Raw genomic sequence first — 22,113 nt, 5'->3', positions numbered from 1 at the left:
TAATACCCTCAGACCAGAACAGGGCATTACTGGCCAATAATGCCGTGGCTGGGTTAAAGTCCCTAGGCTTCGCCTCGAGCCTTCAACTCTTCCAGCCAGGGCATTATTGTCCAGTAATGCCCTGTTCTTCGGGGATTATTACTTAATTAATTACTCCTCGGTTTGTATAATTTTAAATGCACATACAATTAATAAAACTAAGTTTGACTGCAAGGTAAAACCAAATGATTATAAGCTACAGTTAAACGATAACCAAAACAGTGTAGCACTTTGCAGGTGTTTGCTTCTCTGAGGGACTACAATCCCCACAATCCTTTGTAGATGTCATTTGTAGGTCATATGGACTATAACTCCCAGAATTCCCAGAGGAAATGGCTGTCAACATTACTGCCAGTAACAATTATTTATGTAGAAAAAAATGAATATTTGAAGACTCCTAAATATCCCCTACATAAGGTGGAGGGAGTGCACCATGAGGTGGTATTGGGAAATAAGGCTAATTGACGACCCCAGTTTAGGATATTTAGAAGCGCCTGCTGCAAATAGCAATGTGACACAATGTTGCAGGTCTGATACTAATATAACAACCCAGGGACCCGGTACGCTACACAAAGTGAATTAAAATACCCGGTCAGCGGTCTCATGGATATTATGCGGGTGCGTCTCTGCGATGGTATAAGGTGTACCAAGATGGCGATCGATATCTGTAGTACAGTACGGGTGTACGCAAGGCCCTAGAGCAGCTGCAAGAAATAGGAAACTACAGACATGCCTGCATAACCCCACGTTAGGCGTCTCTGGATCGCCTGCAGGACCCCTCGTTAAGCGTCACTGGATCGCCTGCAGGACCCCTGGATAGGCGTCTCTGGATCGCCTGCAGGACCCCTCGATTGGCGTCTGTGCAACGCCTGCAGGACCTCTTGTGCAAGGAAGCTGTCAGTGCTCGCGGCCCTGTCATTGTGTCGGCTCCCTGAACTTTGTCTCCCCTCTAGCAGCTCCCCCCCAGACCGGCAGGATGCTGGAAGAAGCTGGCGAAATGTTTGATAACATGCTGAAGGCCTCCCTTCCCCTCACCTTCATCGTGTTCATCCCGGCCGTGCTACTTCTCGTATCCCCGCTACAGGCCGAGGCCGCACACGAGTTCACCGTGTACCGTATGCAGCAGTATGACCTGCAGGGCCAGACTTACGGTCAGTGATCTAAATAAACATACATCTATACACTAACATGAAGCGGTATGAGCAGCAGAGCCAGAGCTACGGCCAGTGATGCAGTATATATATACAGCTATATGATATATAGTGACCTGCAGCAGTATGACCAGCAGGGCAGACCTACGGTCAGTGGTATATACTGTGACAGCTATATACTTTGCAGGGCCAGACCTATGGTCAGTGATATATATATATATATATATATATATATATATATATATATATTCTCTGTGACCAGAAGCAGTATGACCTGCAGGGTCTGTTATCTGAAGCTTCTGAATTATCTTAACATTTAGGGTCAAAGTTTTACATCCACGTGTGAACACGGCCAGAATACACTAAGGCTAAGGCCAGATCCCCAGTGGCCGCTGCGGTGCGTGCGCACCACACACCACAGCCCAATTTGGGGCAGGCTCCAGTGTGTGTGTGAGCGCGCAAAGTGAAGGGCAGATATGCTATGCCATGGCCGTGCCCACCTGTCATGGCCCGCCCCCACGCATCCCATCGCTCCTCTACAGACTACCGATTGCGGCTTTTAACTGTGCACAGGTCGCCAGGCGCACGTGCAGCAGTAAATACTGGGGCAGTAGCCTAACACTTTCCTCTTGAGACACAGTGGAAGGTTCCCTTGAAAGATTGTCTTGTTTCTTTTAAATGTGCTCCATCCCATCTTCATTCTCCTTTTTATTTCATTTGAAAGGTTCCCATCCATTGGTACGTGCTGGCAAATTTAGACCTAGTTTTCAACTTCTTGCTGTATTCTATTTGTTTACATCGTTGTAGAGTTGGCCCATTTTATTTATATATATATATATACACACACACACACACGCGCGAGAGGAGTGGCTCGGTGAGTAAAAGCGCTGACTCTGAAAACAATTACTCTGAGTATGAAGCAGGGGAGCCTGATTCATTCCCAGTGTCAGCTTCTTCTGACTTTGGGCAAGTCACTTTATCTCCCTGTACCTCAGGCACCAAAAAAAAAGATTGTAAGCTCCATGGATCCACCTGCAAAAAAATTAAACATACAGTGTTGCGTACAGGGTCAGAGCTATACAAGAAAAAAACCAATTATGATTATTTTGGTCTTGCTAAGATTCATATTGAGATTCTCTGATTTTGTTGCTAAAAATCTACTGGACTTTTGGCATAAATAAGTCAGTAATTTTAAGTATTCACCATGGTATTGAATCATTTCTTACCAATTTAATTTGAACTATTGAAGTGTTGCTGTGAAAAGCTTTGGTGACATGGTGTCTCCTTGGTAATCCTTACAGTATCTTGCTTGCATCTTAATGTAGAATAATGGTCGATGTGGCATTCTCGTAAATGTTTCAGATCAAAAAACTGTACACGTGTCTATTATATCCCCCATGCCCCTCACACACTTCTCTTATATACCCTACACACCTAATAGACCCCACTGCTTTTTTCCAATTATAAATCGCTGCTTCATCTCCTTTAAATATTTGTTATTTTCTATAGTTTTCTTAACTATATAACCGTTACATTTCTTACATCTTCAGTCATACGCTTACATATACATACACCGCCATGAAGTCCGACCTGTAGGACCAGAGCTACAGTCCTGTGTATTGCATACGCCTGTATACTGTGACAATAAGCAGTACAACCATCGGGCCAGAGCTGCTGTCAGTGGGATATATATATATATATATATACAGCTGTATATGTATGTATACACATACACACATCTATGTACTGTGACATGCAACATTACGACTGGCAGGGCCAGAGCTATGTTCAGTGAGATCTATCTATATAGTGTGTGTGTATATCTCTATCTATAACTATATAAATGTGGGACCAATGCATCAGTCACTGTACTATGTATGCGTGGAGACGCTTGCATGCCGAAGTGACAGGTGGTCTTTTTCCTCTCTCCCCTCGCAGGAACCCGAAACTCGGTGCTGAACACAGAGGCGCGCACGGTGGAGGCGGATGTCCTGAGCCGGCGCTGTGTGTTGATGCGGCTGGCGAACTTCTCCTTCGAGCAGTACCAGAAAGCGTTGCGCCAATCTGCGGGGGCTGTGGTGATAATCCTGCCCGCAGACATGGCAGCGCTGCCGCAGGACATAGTCCGGGTGAGAGGGGCCTCACGGGACTCCATCTTTTACCCAGCCCTTCCTCTCTTTGCTATTCTATCTTTACCCCTCTGCTGCCAGGGGTGACCAGTCCCCTTTGATAGTGAAGGGGTTAATATCTTGCTGTGTGTTTATATTGACTCAACCGTCTCTTCCTTTAGTTGCTATCAGTCTTTAAACCAGGGGTGGCTAACTCCAGTCCTCAAGGGTCACCGTCAGGTTTTAAGGCTATCCCTGCTTCAGCACAGGTGACTCAGTCGTTGACTGAACCACCAGCAGGGACATCCTTAAAACCTGACTTGTTGGTGACCCTTGAGGACTGGAGTAAACAATCTGCAGGATGTTAACTTTCCAGAGCTTTTTTTCCTTCTTTTATAGCGCTGACAGCGTACACAGCGCTGTACATAGAATTTTTTGTCCACACAATGCTTCCCTGTCGCAAAGAGCTTACATTCTAATTTAGTTGCCTCGGGCATAAGGAAATAATGTTCTTTTGCCCAACGTCTCAAGGATATCTGACGCCGTGATTCAAGCCCACTTTAAAGGCCAGCCCACTTCACCGCGTGATGCTGAATATGCAAAAAGCTCTGTATCTGGCACAATAAAGTAAATGAAGCACTAAAAATCTAATGCATGAAGTAGTCTGCCCAGAAAAAGGCCCTCGTCACGATGCAAAGCAATGTGCTGCAGGCCACTCTGGCACACAGGAGGCAGCCATCTTTGTTTGATGATGTGATTATTGCAGCGCACTGAAATAGTTTGCTAAACCTCCTGGCTGCTGCTTCTCCGGGTCTGGGCATCCCGCCTCTCTCCTTCACTTGGCATTTTACAGAGGAAGAAGCCAGGTTTCTGCCGCTGCCGGGGAAGCAGCGGCCAGGAGGATTAGTCATGTATCTCGGTGCACTGCAGTCTTTCTTCCAGTGTTTGAAATCTGTCACAAACCAAAGTCATCTGGTTCCTGGGAAGTTCCGAAGGACATTGCAGTTATTTGATTTGTCGTGGCCTGGGTCTTGTAGTGTAGCCCCCCATGTAATGTGTAGCAGGGTTAATAAGCCTCTGTGCTCACTGACTTGGACACCTGGTAACTCTCCCTCCCCAGCAATTCATGGACATCGAGCCAGAGATACTCGCCATGGAGACGCCGGTGCCCGTGTATTTCGCGGTCGAAGACGCGGAGCTGATCTCCATATACGAGCAGACGCTTGCGGCCTCCGCAAACCAAGGGTCCTCCTCGGCGGCTGAAGGTGAGTTCTAGAGGGGCACAACTCTAGGGGGCATGGAAGGGATTGGACTGCATGATGCTCAGCGGGTAACTATGTAATTAGGACAGTTTATGCTACGTAGCACAGGGCAGGAAGGGGTTACAGTACACAATGCTGTGCAGGTAGGAGGCAGGGAAGTGGCACACCTATGGTTCCCAGTGCCCTCTCCCACCACCCCCAAGTGTGTATGCCTCTCCTATCTCTCCAGGTTGGGATACACTAGTTGTACGGTGCTGGATAGGTTGGCGTCAGGGAAGGGGTTACACGGTGCTGGGCAGGTTGGAGGCAGGGGAGGGGGTTACACGGTCCTAGGCAGGTTGGCATCAGGGACGGGGTTACACGGTGCTGGGCAGGTTGGAGGCAGGGAAGGGGTTACACGGTGCTGGGCAGGTTGGAGGCAGGGAAGGGGTTACACGGTGCTGGGCAGGTTGGAGGCAGGGAAGGGGTTACACAGTGCTGGGCAGGTTGGAGGCAGGGAAGGGGTTACACGGTCCTAGGCAGGTTGGAGGCAGGGAAGGGGTTACACGGTGCTGTGATGAGAGGAATTGGTCCAGTGATGCTGTGCAGGAGACCCAGACACACTCCACTCTTCTCCATGCAGTTCTTCTTCACACGGCCACCGCCAATGGCTTTCAGATGGTGACCAGCGGAGCGCAGAGTAAGGCAGTCAGCGATTGGCTGATGACCAGCATTGAGGTGGGTGTAACCTTTCCGTAACGTGTGATAACATGAGAAGGAACTGGGTGAGGGTGTGATGGGTTCTTGTGAAATAGCAAAGTGTTGTTAAAGCGGCAAACTGCCCCCCCCCCCCCCCCCCACCTCCTACAGAAGTGTATTTAAATTTGACTCCTATAATGTTAGTATCTCGCCCCATAAGCATTTCCTGCTCTTTAAAAAAAAAAAAAAAAAAAAATTTTTTAAATAACCCCCCCCCCCCCCCCCCAAAAATAACACATGACTTTCTTATTCTTCTGCCCCTGACATTACCATAATAACCTTTTAGAAGGCACTGGGCTCTAGGGAAAGCTCAATTTTAACCCCCCGGACACCTGTTATTTCAAAAACCTTTTTTATTCTCCTGAACGGTTTAAACAATAAAAACCGCTTTGGAAAAGGCAATACCAATACCATATAGCTCTTAAATTTAGGTTAAAATAACACTCGCTGGACTTATTAAAGATGGCGGCTGTTGCTGATTTCCTCTGGGGTTTTTTTGTTTGTTTCAGTGGCTGCTTCTTTAGAACGGCCAAGGCAAAGTGCTTGGTTCTGGGTTCTGTTTTCATACTTTCAATGATAAAATCCAGAGTTTTTTTTTATGCAGCTGTTCTGTCCTTGGAGATAACGGCATTCTTGCACGTTCTAATAACCTTGCATATGAATGCTAACCTCAACGATTTGTATACGCAAGCGCTCCGCTCCTGTCTGCTATCATGATGCCATGATCGCTCACACACCGCAGCACCTATGAATATTGAGCCAGTTCGATTTATAATATATGTAATTCTGTTGTATTTCTATTCCTCTTCCTAATTAGAGTTTAAGCTCTTTGGGCAAGAAATTCCCAACTCTCGTTACATTGTCTGCAAGGGGGTTACTGAGAGTGCCAGTCGGAAGTTTCAAGTCAGCGGAAGTTTCTGTACTGTGGTGCCTGACTATTGCACTGCAATGAATGACCGTTGGTGACACGGGGGGAGTGCTTTTCCAACTAATGCTGTCCTTTTGCCTCCCTCTAGGGGCGTCTGGCGGGTCTTGGATCTGAAGATCTTCCCACCATCGTGATCGTGGCGCATTACGACTCCTTCGGAGTGGCCCCTGTAAGTGTAACAAGGGAATTTTGTGTTTTCGTTTGGAGCGGTTTGAATTTCTGAGCTTCTCACATTTAAGTCCTGAAAGCCGAGTCCCCAATTTACCCAAATGTCCATGCGTCGGGGAGGCATGAATTCCGTCAGGATCACTTGGCTGCCGTTGCAGGCTCTCTGACAGCGTACAGGTTAATGATATCCATACCATGTGGTACCTGAACTCCTGCAGCGTTTCCTCAAACGGACATGTGATGTTTAATGTCATTTACTAACCGTGTATATAAATGTGATGGCGTGCCAATCCCCTGTGGCAATACATTAGCTAGAAGTTTGAATTTCTCCGCCCTCTCTTGCACCCAAATGGACTGAAGCCGCAAAGCTATGTGCTGATCTCTCTTTCTCTCGCTCTCTCTTTCTCTCGCTCTCTTTCTCTCGCTCTCTCTTTCTCTCGCTCTCTCTTTCTCTCGCTCTCTCTTTCTCTCGCTCTCTCTTTCTCTCGCTCTCTCTTTCTCTCGCTCTCTCTTTCTCTCGCTCTCTCTTTCTCTCGCTCTCTCTTTCTCTCTTTCTCTCGCTCTCTCGCTCTCTCTTTCTCTCGCTCTCTCTTTCTCTCGCTCTCTCTTTCTCTCGCTCTCTTTCTCTCTCTCTTTCTTTCTCTCTCTCTCTCTCTCTCTTTCTCTCTCTCTCTCTCTTTCTTTCTCTCTCTCTCTTTCTTTCTCTCTCTTTCTCTCTCTCTCTCTTTCTTTCTCTCGCGCTCTCTTTCTCTCGCGCTCTCTTTCTCTCGCGCTCTCTCTTTCTCTCTCTTTCTCTCTCTTTCTCTCTCTTTCTCTCTCTTTCTCTCTCTTTCTCTCTTTCTCTCTTTATCTCTCTCTCTTTCTCTCTTTCTCTCGCTCTCTCTTTCTCTCGCTCTCTCTTTCTCTCGCTCTCTCTTTCTCTCGCTCTCTCTTTCTCTCGCTCTCTCGCTCTCTCTTTCTCTCTCTCTCTTTCTTTCTCTCTCTCTCTCTCTTTCTCTCTCTTTCTCGCTCTCTCTCTTTCTCGCTCTCTCTCTTTCTCTCTCTCTCTCTTTCTCTCTCTTTCTCCCTGCAGTGGCTGTCGTACGGAGCAGACTCTAACGGTAGCGGGCTTGCCGTTTTCCTCGAACTGGCACGTCTTTTCTCCCGGCTCTACACATACAAACGCACACACGCTGGGTAAGAGATCACGACAGCCTGTGACCCCTTTTGCGTGACTTGTCCCTGCCCTCCTTCCCCCTCTTCTTCCCCCCTCCCTCCCCCCCTCCCTTTTTTTCTTGGTGGGCAAAGCAGCTCATCACGCTCCAATCAGGAGGTTCTCTGAGGTCAGGCGTCCGTGGATCAGCTCATGAGGAACCCCTATTTCTGGTAATAGCTTTAAACATGCACACAGTCACAATAGATCGTGTGCAATTTTTCCCTGTGACCCTTTCCCTGCCAGAGGCTTCTCCATAATGCATTGCTGGCAGCTAAAGGGTAAAAATACAGTAACATTTTGAGCGGGTTTTAAATAGGGGGCTGCCTGCCTCTAACTCTCTTGTCTTCCATGCACAGGTACAACCTGCTGTTCTTCGCATCAGGAGGAGGGAAGTTTAATTATCAGGGGACCAAAAGGTGGCTAGAAGAACATCTGGACCATACCGGTATGAAGGCTTATACTGTGCAGCAGCAACGCCATATTGTTAAGAGGGAGGGGGAGAAATAGTGGAGGGTAGAGAGGGTTCACTCCCCTCTGACACGGCTCTGCTTCTGGCGTCTCTCTCCCTCCCCCCTTTTCTGGTGCGGCTCTGCCTCTGGCGTCCCCCCTCTAAGGCTATAGTGCACACAATGGCGGCAATGCATTTGTTTTGACGTTGCTGTCGCCGGCACTATAAGCGCAGTCTTACCCAGCTCTGCTTCTGGCGTTGAACCCTCTGAGACAGCTGTGCCTTTGGCACCCCCCTCTGACGTGGCTCTGCCTCTGGCACCCCCCTCTGACGTGGCTCTGCCTCTGGTTTCAGATTCCAGCCTCCTGCAGGATAACGTGGCGTTCGTTCTATGTCTGGACTCCGTAGGGAGAGAAGACGGGCTTCACCTCCACGTCTCTAAACCCCCCAAAGAGGGCACCCTACAGCACACCTTCCTCAAGGAACTGGAGACGGTAATGATGAGTTGTGGGGTGGAGAGGAGTGCAGATTATTGGCCGTACTCCTCTTTAATCCCTTCAATGCCAAAGGTTCCTGTAACCCAATCCATTGCAGTTCTCCAGGCAGTGAACGCGTCCTAACAAACTATGATTCCCAGCATTATTCTGCACTGGTCTTTGGGTTTATCTGTGCACCCTGTCCCTTTACTTAGCTGCCGGGGATTCTGGGAGTTGTAGTTTTATATTGTACAATACCACTAAACAAAATACAGCTTACAAAATGAAAAAAAAAGATTGATTGTCATTATTAGTAGCGTTATAATATTAGTATTACTATTATCACCCAACAACACACACGTGGTTTTATTCGATGAGGGTTTGCGTACTGAAGTTCCTCCTGGTTTTTGGCTTCCTCCCCTCGTACAGGTGGTTTCCAGCCAGTTCCCCGAGGTGAAGTTTTCCATGGTGCACAAGAAGATCAACCTGGCGGAGGACACCTTGGCGTGGGAGCACGAGCGCTTCGCCATCCGTCGCCTGCCTTCCTTCACCGTCTCACACCTCGACAGCCACCATAGTGGCCACCGCAACAGCGTCCTGGACCTCAGGTGAAGAAAGCCCTGCCGTGCGTTGCACTGTGTGGCGTTATAGGGCCTTGTGTCGCCTTACCGTTTTCACATCCTCCGTGGGCAAAGGCAAAAAAAAAAGTTCAACGCCACAACCCAGGCAAGAGAAGAAGCAGGGTAGTTGCTGACCTGTGAAGTGGGATATGTAGTGCCGAGAACCCTCTATATATTGGGCAGTTTCTGGATACCCGGCAGTGTGTCGAGACGGGCGAATGGCATTCCGTCGCACGTTTTGACTTTTTGCGCTTTGAAAAATATGGCTTTTTTTTTTTACATATTTATTTGATTGTACAAAAAAAAATCTTAAGAATAAAGCGGTCACATGTTTTTTTATAAATATATGAAGCTTGGTAGTTACTTTCATCTTTCTGGGTCTATCTCTCCTCCAAAACCCATATTGGGGTTTTGTTGTAGCGAATTTTTGTGGATCTGGGCCTTGTGTACTTTTCCATGCTTTTCCAGGCTTTTCCATGCTTTTGGAATAGCTAAAGGCCCAAATGAACGAAGAACTAGAAAAGCTGGTCTGAAAGTTTGCGTGACGACCTTTGACACATTCATCCATCTCTGCCTGTGTGTTAGGGCCTTTGTTACCCCTGTATTCTGCAGAGGTTCCCCATGTACTATAGAGAAGGGGTTAAAGCTTGCTGGGATTGTGTGTGTGTGTGTACTACAGTATACAGAATGGCCTGTAATACATCTAATAACGTGCAGAGCATTTCTCACGCACAAGGTGAAATGTAGCTGTGACTTCAAAGGGAGGCATCTGTGCACCCTCTCCTTGGGACACCCCAAGGCTTTATTAACTATTTGTGAATTACCAAGCTCAGCCGAGTGTCCCTAAAACATGGTACATGAGTGGATGCATAGAGAGTGTGAGAGAGAGAGAGAGAGAGAGAGAGAGAGAGAGAGAGAGAGAGAGAGATATTTGTGATGGAGAAATGGTAAAGTGAATGTGTGCATTGAGAAGGTATATGTAAGAGTATAGATCAAGTTTATATATTGTTATATCAATACTCTTCCCCCCCACCCCTCATCACACTCCTTCCACACCACCCCCACCCCCCCTCTGCAGGTCGAAAGTGGATACTCAGGTTCTGATGCGTAACACCCGTATTCTTGCAGAGGCTCTGACGCGAGTCATTTACAACATGACAGAGAAGGTAAATCTTATCTTTTATCCTCCTCCCCCCCAACACCCTCTCCGTCTAGTGTCTCCTCTCACTCACAGTCTGCTGTCATCTCACAGGGTGCACCGTCTGACCTGCAGATCTTCACAGAGCAGATGGTAAGAAGAGCGGGCGGCACAAGTCTAAGGATGTGACCGCCTGAGATCTATTGACAAACCTAGAATGATGTGACCTTGCGGAGGCAGTGACCGTGTGTGACTTGGGATGACCCCAGAGGCAGGCAGTCCTCTGAGATTCATTAATAATCCATCTTCTGGGTCAGAACAGATCCACCTCTTCCTCACTGCTGCCATGTAACGCTTCAGGCGGAGAAGAAAGGGGTATGAACCAGTTTGTGCTGCTCCAGGAGAAGCAGAAGGCAGATGGATTAGTAATGACTTAGAGTGCTCTCAACTTCAGTTTAAGCTGTATCTGTATGAAAGCGCTATGTGGGAGGCTGCAAGTGTGTAGATACCCATTATCATTATATAGCGCAGCATGTTCGTTATCTGGGTGATGGAAGTGTATAGATACTCCACATGATTATAGTGTATTGTGCTTATTACAGTACAGGGGGTTGGCAGTGTATGGATATTCAACATAATTATACAGTGTAGCATGTTCATTATTGGGCTGGGAGTGTATGATGTAGTCACTGCTCAGCGTCGCTATAGGAGCACTGTATTTATCATCGGGGTTGGAAGGGTAGAGCGATACTCTGAAGCATTATACAGTGAAGCTTCTTCATTATTAGAGTGGTTGAAGTATAGAGAGATACTCTGCATCACTGCATGGCTCAGCGTGTCCTTTATCAGAGTACTGGAAGTGTGTAGAGATGCTCAGTATCACTGCACAGCTGAGTGTAGTTATAGTCGGTGGAAGCGATTGTGCTGTGTTGGCGCACACGGACAGGGCTCCAATTCCTGTCCCTCGCTGCAGCGGATCCAGAGGGAGCAGCTGGATGCGGTGATGCACTGGCTGACGAGCCAGCCCCGGGCTGCCCAGCTGGTGGATAAGGACAGCCCTGTACTTAGCACTCTGGAGTATTACATGAGCCGGTACCTAAAGGACATCAAACTGCATCACTTCAAGGCCGATAAACGGTGAGCGAAATAGGAGGGGTCAGGATCTGAGCGCTCACGTGTACGCACAAGTTTGTGTATACATAGATAAATATGTATGTGCAGGCCTGCTGAGAAGTTTGCTTGGGGCCCAGGTGTACTGGCCTGGGCACTGGTGAGCTTTTTGGGGTGAGTCCAGTATCCGATTAGTTGAGTGGGGGAGTAAGGGTCCAGCCAGGTCTTGATTTTTGAGTAGGTGGATGGCTGGCCCTCTTCCTACTGTTTGTCTCTTTGTGTCCGTCTGTCTGACGACCCTCTCCTTTTTCTCCGCAGTGACCCAGAGTTTCTGTTTTACGACCAGTTGAAACAGACAATGAATGCATACAGGTGAGGACAAACGCCATAGCTGCTGATTGTTTTGACTCCTCTTTCTCTCTCCTCTGCTGGCTGCAGGGTTAATTCCTGTGCTGGAGAGGCCTGACGCTAATAAATGTCTCCGTCATTACAACCCGGATGCAAAGAAAACGCTTGAGCAATCCCCTGGCCCGCTCCATTTTTTTCAAGCCTATTATTAACTTTAAATTGCAGATATTTTCATAATCCGAGTGCATTGATTACAATGAGCACAGTGAGGGTGTCCCTGTGCTTATTTTACAGGGACAGAGGGGCATGTTGGGAGTATCTACAGCAGAGGTGGCCAACTCCAGTCCTCAAGGGCCACCGGTTTTAAAGATATCTCTGCTTCAGCACAGGTGGCTCAGTCAAAATGACTGCCACCTCTGCTGAAGCAGGGATATCCCTAATACCTGGCCTGTTTGTGGCCCTTGAGGACTGAAGTTGGCCACCACTGACCTACAGGGTCTGTTTTTGGGGTCCTAGTGGCTGATTTAATTTTGACTCTTGCTCTCTCCCATGATTGCTGCAGGGTGAAGCCAGCTATATTTGACCTACTACTGGCTCTATGCATAGCAGCTTACCTCGGCGTATCCTACATTGCAGTACAGGTAATAAAGGAGAGCAGAGCAGCTATTGAACCAGGGTGTCCCTTGTATTTGTCTTTGCATGCATGCTGACACTACAGCTGTTTAATGGGTAGTTCTTCTTGATTGGTGTTTTTATTTAAAGCGGCGATTTAAAAAAAAAAAAAAAATATATATATATATATATGCAGTTCCATTCTCCTTACCTCCTATAGCGTCTTTGCTGCTGCTTGTTATAAATTCTGTACTTGCCTCCCAGGGACGTTTAAAATGGCCCCAGTGCTCTGTCATTAAAGCAGCCGGTACCCTCTGTTCCCGAGAGAGATTACAAACATGGCGGTGCAGTCTCCCAATAATGTCAGGGTTTTTCTATTGGTCGCTGAGCCAAACTCTGACCCCACCCCCACCCTGCCATTTTGTGTCCAGTGGGGAGGTGGGGGGGGGAGGGCACGGAACAAAGGTTCAGATATATATATATTTTAAAAAAAAAGTAAAGCAGCTGACGCCAACAAATAAGCAAAATGTTTGCAAGAAATGAAGAGCCAGGGAGTAGATCGGCACAACCTGACCTGGTGAATGGGTTTGGGGCATAGTTACAGCAACGTGCTTTGTCTATGACGTGACCTGGCTTCAGACTTTGTTTCTTCGGCAATGACCCAGGCTGGTCACTTCTGGAAAACGATTTCTTTTATTTATGAGGAGTCCTGATTTTATAGACAAAAGGAATGCGCACCGAAATAAATAAATAAATGAACAAAAAGTGCAGATGCGTCAGTACAATAAATAACACGGGTGAATTTGGAAAATGAAATGCGGGCCCCTGGAAACAAAGGGGTTAATATCCGATTGTTCTCATTCTCAATGTCTTCCCTTTTTTTTTTTGTTTGTTTTTTTTCCTTAGAACTTTGGTCTCCTTTACAAACTAGTGCAGAGAGTTTCCTGGAAGCCCAAACAGGCGTGAGGACACCGTTATTCCGATTTTACTTCGTTGCAGAGGCTCTTCCACGTGGGATCTGGGGGGGTGTGGGGGTCCCCTCATCTTTCTTTACCATCGCGCCCCTCCTGTTTCTCTGGGGAGGGGAGAGTGAATCGCTGAATTAAATCCCTCCGTCCCTCGCATGGATCTCAACAACAGTATCAACTAATAAGCTGCAGAGTGCAGGGAAGGCTTATGTGCCATAAAGCTGGTGTATGAGTGGACAACTTCCTGAACACCACTCTGCCGCCCCTGAAAGGAGGGCCCCCTCTCGCTACGGGTACTCAGGGTGAAAGGATAGGGAATGATTATTTATAATGCCAGGGATCCCTACTTTGCCTTTTTCTATTTGTCTTTTTTTTATTTTATACTCATGCACTGATCCCTGTTATTTTTGCCCTGAATCACTAAGGTTATTTAATGAATACGAGGGTTTGATGGATTATGATGAACAGAGAACAATTAAGGAAATAAAGAACAAGAAAGTGTTTGCTTAGAATGTGAATGAATCTGGGGCTTATTTAGAAAAATACGGGGAAAACGATGGGTGGGGCAACATAGTCTGAGCTCCTAAATGGGTGGGATGCGGTAGCTTCAGTACCGATTGGTTAATCCCTCAGTCACTTGTAACGAGGGATTGTGTCCAAGTTCCTGATAGACTGTGTTCTACAGCACGCGGAACCTGACAAGTTCCTGATAGACTGTGTGTTCTACAGCACGCGGAACCTGACAAGTTCCTGATAGACTGTGTTCTACAGCACGCGGAACCTGACACGTTCCTGATAGACTGTGTGTTCTACAGCACGCGGAACCTGACAAGTTCCTGATAGACTGTGTTCTACAGCACGCGGAACCTGACAAGTTCCTGATAGACTGTGTGTTCTACAGCACGCGGAAACTGACAAGTTCCTGATAGACTGTGTGTTCTACAGCACGCGGAACCTGACAAGTTCCTGATAGACTGTGTGTTCTACAGCACGCGGAACCTGACAAGTTCCTGATAGACTGTGTTCTACAGCACGCGGAACCTGACAAGTTCCTGATAGACTATGTGTTCTACAGCACGCGGAACCTGACAAGTTCCTGATAGACTGTGTTCTACAGCACGTGGAACCTGACAAGTTCCTGATAGACTGTGTGTTCTACAGCACGCGGAACCTGACACGTCTGGATAATACTGCCTTGGAGAATATTGGGACCCTAATATGGTTGTCATGTTTCCCCCCTCCTTATAACCCTTAATATGGGTTCTAGTTCCCCACTATAGCACCCACAATATGGTGTCTAGTCCCCCACTATAGCACCCATACAATGTGGTCTAGCACCCCCTAGTATAACACCCATACTATTGGGCCTCGTGTCCCCTTCACTGTACCACCCCTAAGATGGGGTGTGATTCACCCCACACCCACCCCTGTAATACCTTTAATTTAAGGTCTAGTCTGTCCCCCTCAACTATCCCACTAATGTTGGACCTAGAGACTCCCTTACTGTAACACCCCTAATGTAGGGCCTAAAGGAACACACACACCTCTAATATGGGTTCTAGTTTCCACTATAACACCCCTAATATTTTGTTTAACTCCTAATATGGCATCTAGTTCCCCACTATAGCACCCAACAATGTGGTCTAGCACCTACCTATAACTCCCAAGTCCAAGCACCACCCCTAGAGATCACCCTCACTAATACCCCAGGGACCGCTATTACTATACCACCCCCAATATAGCTATACTATAACAGTTTTTACAATCCCCCACCCCCCAAATACCGTGTTTCGCTTCGAGGCGACAGGGAAAGCAGAGGGATAACACAATGACACACAGCAGCCGAGTGACTGTGTTTTACAGCAGCATAGTGACAGTGACACGTGCAGGGTAATAGGATGGCACAGCAGAAGGGTCACTGTGACACAATGCAGGGTGACAGAAGAGTGACACTGGGCAGGGTAACAGCATGATACAGCAGAATCAAATAATGACCGTAGCAAGGTTGCAAATCGCTTGGGTGACAGCAGGGACACTCCCAATGAATTATACAACAGCAAATTAACGAGTCTATTAGTGAATGTCTTCCTGTGAGTGAGATTCATCCGGTGAGCGAGACTACCTTCAAGTGAGTGGAAGCCCTGTAATGAGTGGGACTGCCTTGCCACAAGACTCGATAATCGGACACCGTGATGCACTGTGACTGAAGCACCCGATAGCGCCCGCCTCTCCCCCTGTGTGCAGAGTGAGCACTCACATTCAGAGCTTTATCTTCCAGAATGCCCAAATACTGCAGGACTTTCAGCTCATCAGAGTCAGATCGAGACTCGGACACCGAGACTGTCAAGGTTAGCGCATTATCAGTGAGATATAATAACCCTGGGATCTGGGGAGTATCAATGGGAGCAGTTATATGGGGCAATAAGTGGAGTTATAGTGAGCGGCTATATGCAGCAATGGGATATTATAAGGCGCAATTCCTATATGGAGCAATAAGATGAGTTACAGGATGTGGTTATATGGAGCAATAGGAGTTATATCGAGCGGTTATATGGGGCAATAGGAGTTATAGGGAGCAGTTATATGGAGCAATAGGAGGAGTTATAGGGAGCAGTTATATGGGGCAATAGGAGTTATAGGGAGCGGTTATATGGGGCAATAGGAGTTATAGGGAGCGGTTATATGGGGCAATAGGAGTTATAGGGAGCGGTTATATGGGGCAATAGGAGTTATAGGGAGCGGTTATATGGGGCAATAGGAGTTATAGGGAGCGGTTATATGGGGCAATAGGGGGAGTTATAGGGAGCGGTTATATGGGGCAATAGGATTTTGTAGGGCCAATAGGAGGAGTTGGAGAAGAGTAAAGTGATGCACAGATTATAATGGTATTGGTCAAACTGCATCTCTGTCCATCATTTCTTTTATATTAGTTTTTGCATCAGAGTGCTCCCTGGCTAACGATGTGCGTCAGGTTTAAGACGCATGATTAACGACGCAAGCATGAAATGTAGAGATGCTGTGAGCCTCGGACCATCAGAGGGTCTCACACATTGCATTTTATATTGCAGAAGAGGTTGCAATACAGCCCTGTGGGGAGAAACGGAGCATGAAGGTCAGAGCTCCACCTCGGGCACAAGAAGTGCGCAGACAGAGGAGAGCATGTATCAGGTACAGCACTACCCAGCACCTGCAGTGCCAACCAACAGCCTTACATAGGCGCAAACGAGGGGGGTAATGCATCCCCCCACATAACATTTTAGGTAACTTCTAATGTCCGTCTGACCGTGTCCCCCTCCACCCTGAACTTGGTTGCAGTGGCCGTGGGACCTTCTCTCCCGTCGTCTTCGTGCTGCCTGCAGCTGACCGTTCTCAGCACTGGTACTGAGTAGGGGAGAGATCAGCGGTTCCCCTAAGCAGTGAGAAGGAAGTAGCAGCCACAGGGGTACGGGGAGCCCCTCCTGTGAGGATCTAGAGGAAGAGAGACGGAGGTGTTAGGGTGTGCATGTGATTTTGTATGTGTGTGTGTGTGTGTGTGTGTGTGTATATGTATGTGTGTGTGTGTGTGTGTGTGTGTGTGTATATGTATGTGTGTATGGATGTATTTAGATAGTAGCCGGCACTCCAATAATGGTGATATAATTGGCCTGGTGCTTGTCCCATAAGACAAATAAAGCATACGTTACCAGCAACGAAGATGGCAAGGAGGAGACAGCACTCAGTAGTTGATCAAATAAAATAATATATTTGATATATAGCACACACAACCAACGTTTTGATCCACACAGCATCCCCCCCCTCAGGAAGCCCCCCCTTTTTGGATCGAAACGTCGGTTCTGTGTGCTATATATCAAATATATTATTTTATTTGATCCCCTACTGAGTGCAGTCTCCTCCTTGCCATCCTCGTTGCTCGTAACGTATGATGTCTAAAAAAAAAAAATATATATATATATATATATATATAATCTCCTGGGCATAAATTGGTGAGTGCACTCCAATAAACAAATACTTCACCTACATTCCGTGGATCGAAGTAGAAGCAGCAGCACATTGCAGGTAAGTGAATCAAACAAAGTGTATGACACAAGAAATCCAATGTTTCGGTCCTAAAATTAGACCATGGGGGGGACCAAATATCACTCATGGGGCCCCTCCCACAATTGTTTAGCTGTGGTTGCACCTATGCATCCTTACCCGTACCTGCAGAGCTCTCCTGTCCTGCCATCCTCACACTAGCAGCTGACGTAGTAGCTCTCCCTGATTCTATGTGTAGTTTTCCATAAAGGTACCGAGTCTTACAGACTTCAAGTGCCAATACCGCCTAACCAACCCCCCCTTTTTTTCATAGGATGGGAACCGTGGTGTCGTCCAGAACGTAACCAATTTATTTTCAGATTACAGGACCCCGGGAAACCAACGAGTGACTTTGCTGGCGTTACTTCCTGTACATTTAAAGGGATTTAGTTGGCCGTCCAATAGGAAGCAGTAACCACTGATGTAGCGGCTTCTTATTGGCCCGTGGGTTTTCAAGGCCATTTAGATTTACCTGGTGGGAGCACAGGCAGCAATAACTACACCAGTAAGGGTCTCGGGAGCTGGGAGGTTCCCAGAGCTAAACATTAATGGGGTTCAGCTCCAGGCAAACCCCCTTGTGGTTTCCGTGCAGTAAAAAAATATTAAGAAAAAATAGCTGTCTCACCAATACAAATTCAATACTCTTCCATTGATATCCTCCCAAATCGCACTGATTTCGTCCCGTGGAGGCTGACCGCTCTGTAGCAGCCCTAAGACATAGAGGTCCATATTTACAAAGGGTGCTCTTCCATAAGACCTTACTGCCCATGTAAGCAAATGGTGTATTGTATTGTAGCCCATAACCCCTTCTAAGGCCTGTAATATAGTGGGCACGCTTGCTGCGCCGTGCGCGCGCGGCACTTACAATTGGCTGTGGTTAGCCAGCCATTGTATGCTAGGGCAGCGCACGGCAGTGAGTGTGGAGCCGGGCGATTGTGGCGGAAGACTCTGAAAACTATGTTTTCGCGCCGCTACCGCTCTGTGTCTGTGTCTGTGTCTGTGTCTGTGTCTGTGTATGTTTGTGTATATAAGAACATGCTGCAAACAGTAACTACAGACATCCCCTGTATAAGAACATGCTGCAAACAGTAACTACAGATATCCCCTGTATAAGAACATGCTGCAAACAGTAACTACAGATATCCCCTGTATAAGAACATGCTGCAAACAGTAACTACAGATATCCCCGCTGTAAACTAAAGGGTGGCTAGATTGAAAATATACTGTGTCCCTGTTACTTTTCCCTCAGGATATATAGGTCTAATTTACTAAGAAAAAATAAATAAATGACAATACAAGCGCGTCGCTCACAGCAGCACGGACCGTACACACAAAAAGTGTGCGTCACGTGCACGAGCGTTCACACAGATTACGGGCCTAACCGGAGGGGCCTGCAACATACTGCAAATCTGGATTACCTACAGTATATTTAAATTAAACTAGTATTAGAAACCTTATTTCCTTTGCAGAAAATAATTCACCTTTAGTCTGTATACCATTCATATAACTTGTAAACTATCCTGTGACCTCTGGCACCTAGTCTAGGGTCAGAGTGCTGTGTGTCCCTTTAATAAGCACATGTTTCCTATATGAAGGTTTCTGCCTTAAGGAGCCAGACGCTGGTGTAGTTTTATGTACATAAATAAGGAGAGTCAGACCAAACCCAGGAGGGTAGGTAATTACACAAGTAGCCACCAGGAGGCAGAAGAGCGCCACCTGAAATGATTGTTTTTGTATGTACAATATTTAAGGGTTGTCTAGTTTTCTACAGTCACATATCTCTGATTTTCTTTTGTGCGCTTTATTACAAAGCCCACATTTTTATGACTTCCCCCATGCCTTGTTCTGCATGTTATATATTTGCATTGCTCTGTAATACACTGCTGATCCCTGCGGCTCGCAGGAGATTATTACTGGAGATATTTGTACGGTTGTGTGTGTGTTTTTTGTTTTTGTTAAGCTGTGTTTTTATTTATTTATTTGTTTGTTTTGGATAATCCGTTTAGAGCCAGTGCAGATTATATTGTATTTTGAGTTGAAAAAAAGAGGAAGACGGGTCATTGCATTAAAAGATCAAAACTATTCATGTTTTCTGTGTGGGGCTTTTCTGAAGGGCCCTAATAGTGCCGGTCAAGCTCGGGGTATATAGTCCCGGGGTATATACACTCATTCCATCTTACCAAACTGGATCAAAGGCTCTTTTCACGACTTGTGTACAGCATGAGCAAAAGCACCCTGCGTTGTGTAACCCTTTCATTGCCATAGTCTCCCCACCATGTAAGATGTATTTTACAGAGAGGCTGTACAAGACCATATACAGGAAACAGCAATACATGTAGGGCATTACAAACAAAAAATAGAATAGGAGAAATAACTCCTATGCAATGCTCACAGGGAACGTCCATGTATAAATATGTCCTTATATCACAATTGTCTTTCCAGAAAAAAGCAGCATGCTTAAAATCAGACCTTCCGATCAGCAATGTCACTTTCAGACCCTTAAAAGCCACTCTGTGTGGACTCCCACTAACCTTTAGAATAGGTATATCTTGTATGGGTGTCACTGGCTAAAGGTACAATGATGCAGTGAAATTGGATGAACTGAATAGCAAATAGGAGTAAACTCACATGAATTATCTGCTGGAGGTCCAGGTGCTGTTGGGCGGGCTCCTACCGAAGGAGTATAAGATGCAGAAATTAGTGGATGGCAGTGCAACTGCCTTGGAAAAAAGCGTGGGACCAGAGATTGCAGGGTACTGGGTACAAAAGTTTATTGGCACATAAAAAACAGCATAGAGTGCTTGCTGTGCTGTTTTTTTATGTGCCAATAAACTTTTGTACCCAGTACCCTGCAATCTCTTGTCCCACGCTTTTTTTTCCAAGGCAGTTGCACCGCCATCCACGAATTTCTACAAACAAAAAATAGACAGTGGGAGAAAAGGAGTCCCTGCCCTGAAGAGCTTACGATCTAAGTGACATGATGGGAGACATTCAGGGACAGAAAAAGGTACATGGAAGCACAGAATTGATAACGCACATCTAGAAAGGGATAGAGCACATTCAGTGGGTCCCATGTACATGTTACATACATGTTACAGACCTAGAGAAATGCTTGATTGTAAAGGCAAGCTTTCAGGCGGGTCTTGAAGGAGGTAGTGATGGGAAGAGAAGGAGGTAGTGATGGGGAGAGAGTTCTGCTATTCCCATATAAAAATCTCGTGGTCCTGTCCTGATGTTAACAACCCTGATCACTTCTACTGATGACATTTTAAAAGGTTACACTCAGATAACGGCCTCTTTGCTCTGCAGCTATTTGCAGGCTTGGCCAGTGAGCGTTCTGGGAGCATGAATAATTACAGGTCATCCAGAATATTTTCCTCTCTGCTGTGATCTTACGGTGGGACTCTGTTTTTGGGGAGGGCTAATGATGGTGGCACAGGCATTGTAAGACTAGGCTTGCGTTTTGCTCTTATATTCCAGGTAAAGCCTTATCCCCCGATCAGTGGAACCAGCTGAAAGAGTTAATTCCCGACGTGGACACGGCAACGAAAAACCTCTAGAGAGAGAAGCATAACCCTTTCCCTATCAGAGGGGCCCAAATCCAGTGACGTTGCCAGGCCTCTCGAGGAGTATGGATTTTATAAACTGTTGCGATCCATGCAGGCTTTTAATAAAAAGAAAGTCGATTTCTTGTGTGAAGTATATATGTTTTTATTGAACAACAATTTTATACACACCGTATTAAAAGGATGGCATCGCCCTTAATGCCAACAATGCACAATTCTTTTCAAGCAGCACAGCTGACATTTATAGGTGCTAAATGAGACCCTTTGGCTGACAGGATAATGTGTGTGTGTCAGTGTCAAAAATAGCCTCTGGTGCACAAACGGGAAAAGTATATAGTATATTAAGATTTCAAATGCTTACGTATCAGGTAATGCACTCACATAGGGATACTTGATCAGTAGTGTAACGGTACCTCCGGTACTGTATATCGTCTTTAAAAAGGATAGTGTGCCCCTCTGGTATATATGTTCTTTAAAAAGGATAGTGTGCCCCTCTGGTATATACAGTATGTTCTTTAAAAAGGATAGTGTGCCCCTCTGGTATATATCTTCTTTAAAAAGGATAGTGTGCCCCTCTGGTATATATCTTCTTTAAAAAGGATAGTGTGCCCCTCTGGTATATATGTTCTTTAAAAAGGATAGTGTGCCCCTCTGGTATATATGTTCTTAAAAATAATAATTATATATATATATATCCCAGCTACAGCACAGGTGGCTCAAACAGTGGCTAAAACAGGAAGCCACTGATTGAGTCACCTGTGCCGAAGCTGCGATAACCTGAAAACCTGACCTGTTGTTTGGGAGGGGGGGGGGGGTGTTGAGCGCCCCTGCCTTACCTTATACATAAGAGTTGAACATCTTAATACCCACAAACTGCACTGTACACTTGTTCTCCTTTCTCCCTGGCTGTGAATGTTTGGACATTCCCTTTCTTACCATATTGTGGGGTTGACGACGCTCGTGGCCGCATAATACGGAGAGACTAGATAAATCTTTCATCTTCGTTGCACGGGTATATGTTAGTATTTTTTTTACTTCAGTTGCCCAGATCTAGATGTATTTTATTATTATTATTATTATTATTTTACCTTCAACCCGAAGTTCTGCCTCATTTGATCTCTGGGGCAGTGGGGCACTTCCCGTGTTTTTTCCTTCTGCCCACCC

At 46.4% G+C, this 22,113-nt stretch overlaps 1 protein-coding gene across 2 annotated transcripts; it reads left to right on the top strand.

Annotated features, from left to right (window-relative positions):
- Positions 1–845: 845 nt before the first annotated feature.
- On the top strand, positions 846–21,074 carry NCLN (nicalin). Of its 2 annotated transcripts, XM_075611271.1 has the most exons (18): positions 847–1,190; positions 3,129–3,319; positions 4,419–4,563; positions 5,183–5,277; positions 6,315–6,395; positions 7,467–7,570; positions 7,946–8,034; positions 8,392–8,531; positions 8,943–9,121; positions 10,212–10,299; positions 10,386–10,424; positions 11,245–11,408; positions 11,700–11,753; positions 12,292–12,370; positions 13,248–13,303; positions 15,588–15,657; positions 16,378–16,477; positions 20,864–21,074. In XM_075611271.1, exons 1-17 carry the CDS (start codon positions 1,016–1,018, stop codon positions 16,417–16,419), a joined length of 1,791 nt encoding a protein of 596 aa, XP_075467386.1. In that variant the 5' UTR covers positions 847–1,015; the 3' UTR covers positions 16,420–16,477; positions 20,864–21,074. The 2 variants fall into 2 exon arrangements, with proteins under 2 accessions (XP_075467385.1, XP_075467386.1); XM_075611270.1 differs by lacking the exons at positions 16,378–16,477; positions 20,864–21,074 and adding an exon at positions 16,240–16,314 and having other exon boundaries at positions 846–1,190.
- Positions 21,075–22,113: the final 1,039 nt, after the last annotated feature.

The sequence above is a fragment of the Ascaphus truei genome, chromosome 8 (assembly GCF_040206685.1).
Source record: "Ascaphus truei isolate aAscTru1 chromosome 8, aAscTru1.hap1, whole genome shotgun sequence".
Classification (NCBI taxonomy): Eukaryota; Metazoa; Chordata; class Amphibia; order Anura; family Ascaphidae; genus Ascaphus; species Ascaphus truei.
The sequence above is the reverse complement of the archived record's forward strand: the minus strand, read 5'-3'. Positions and strand labels throughout refer to the sequence as shown.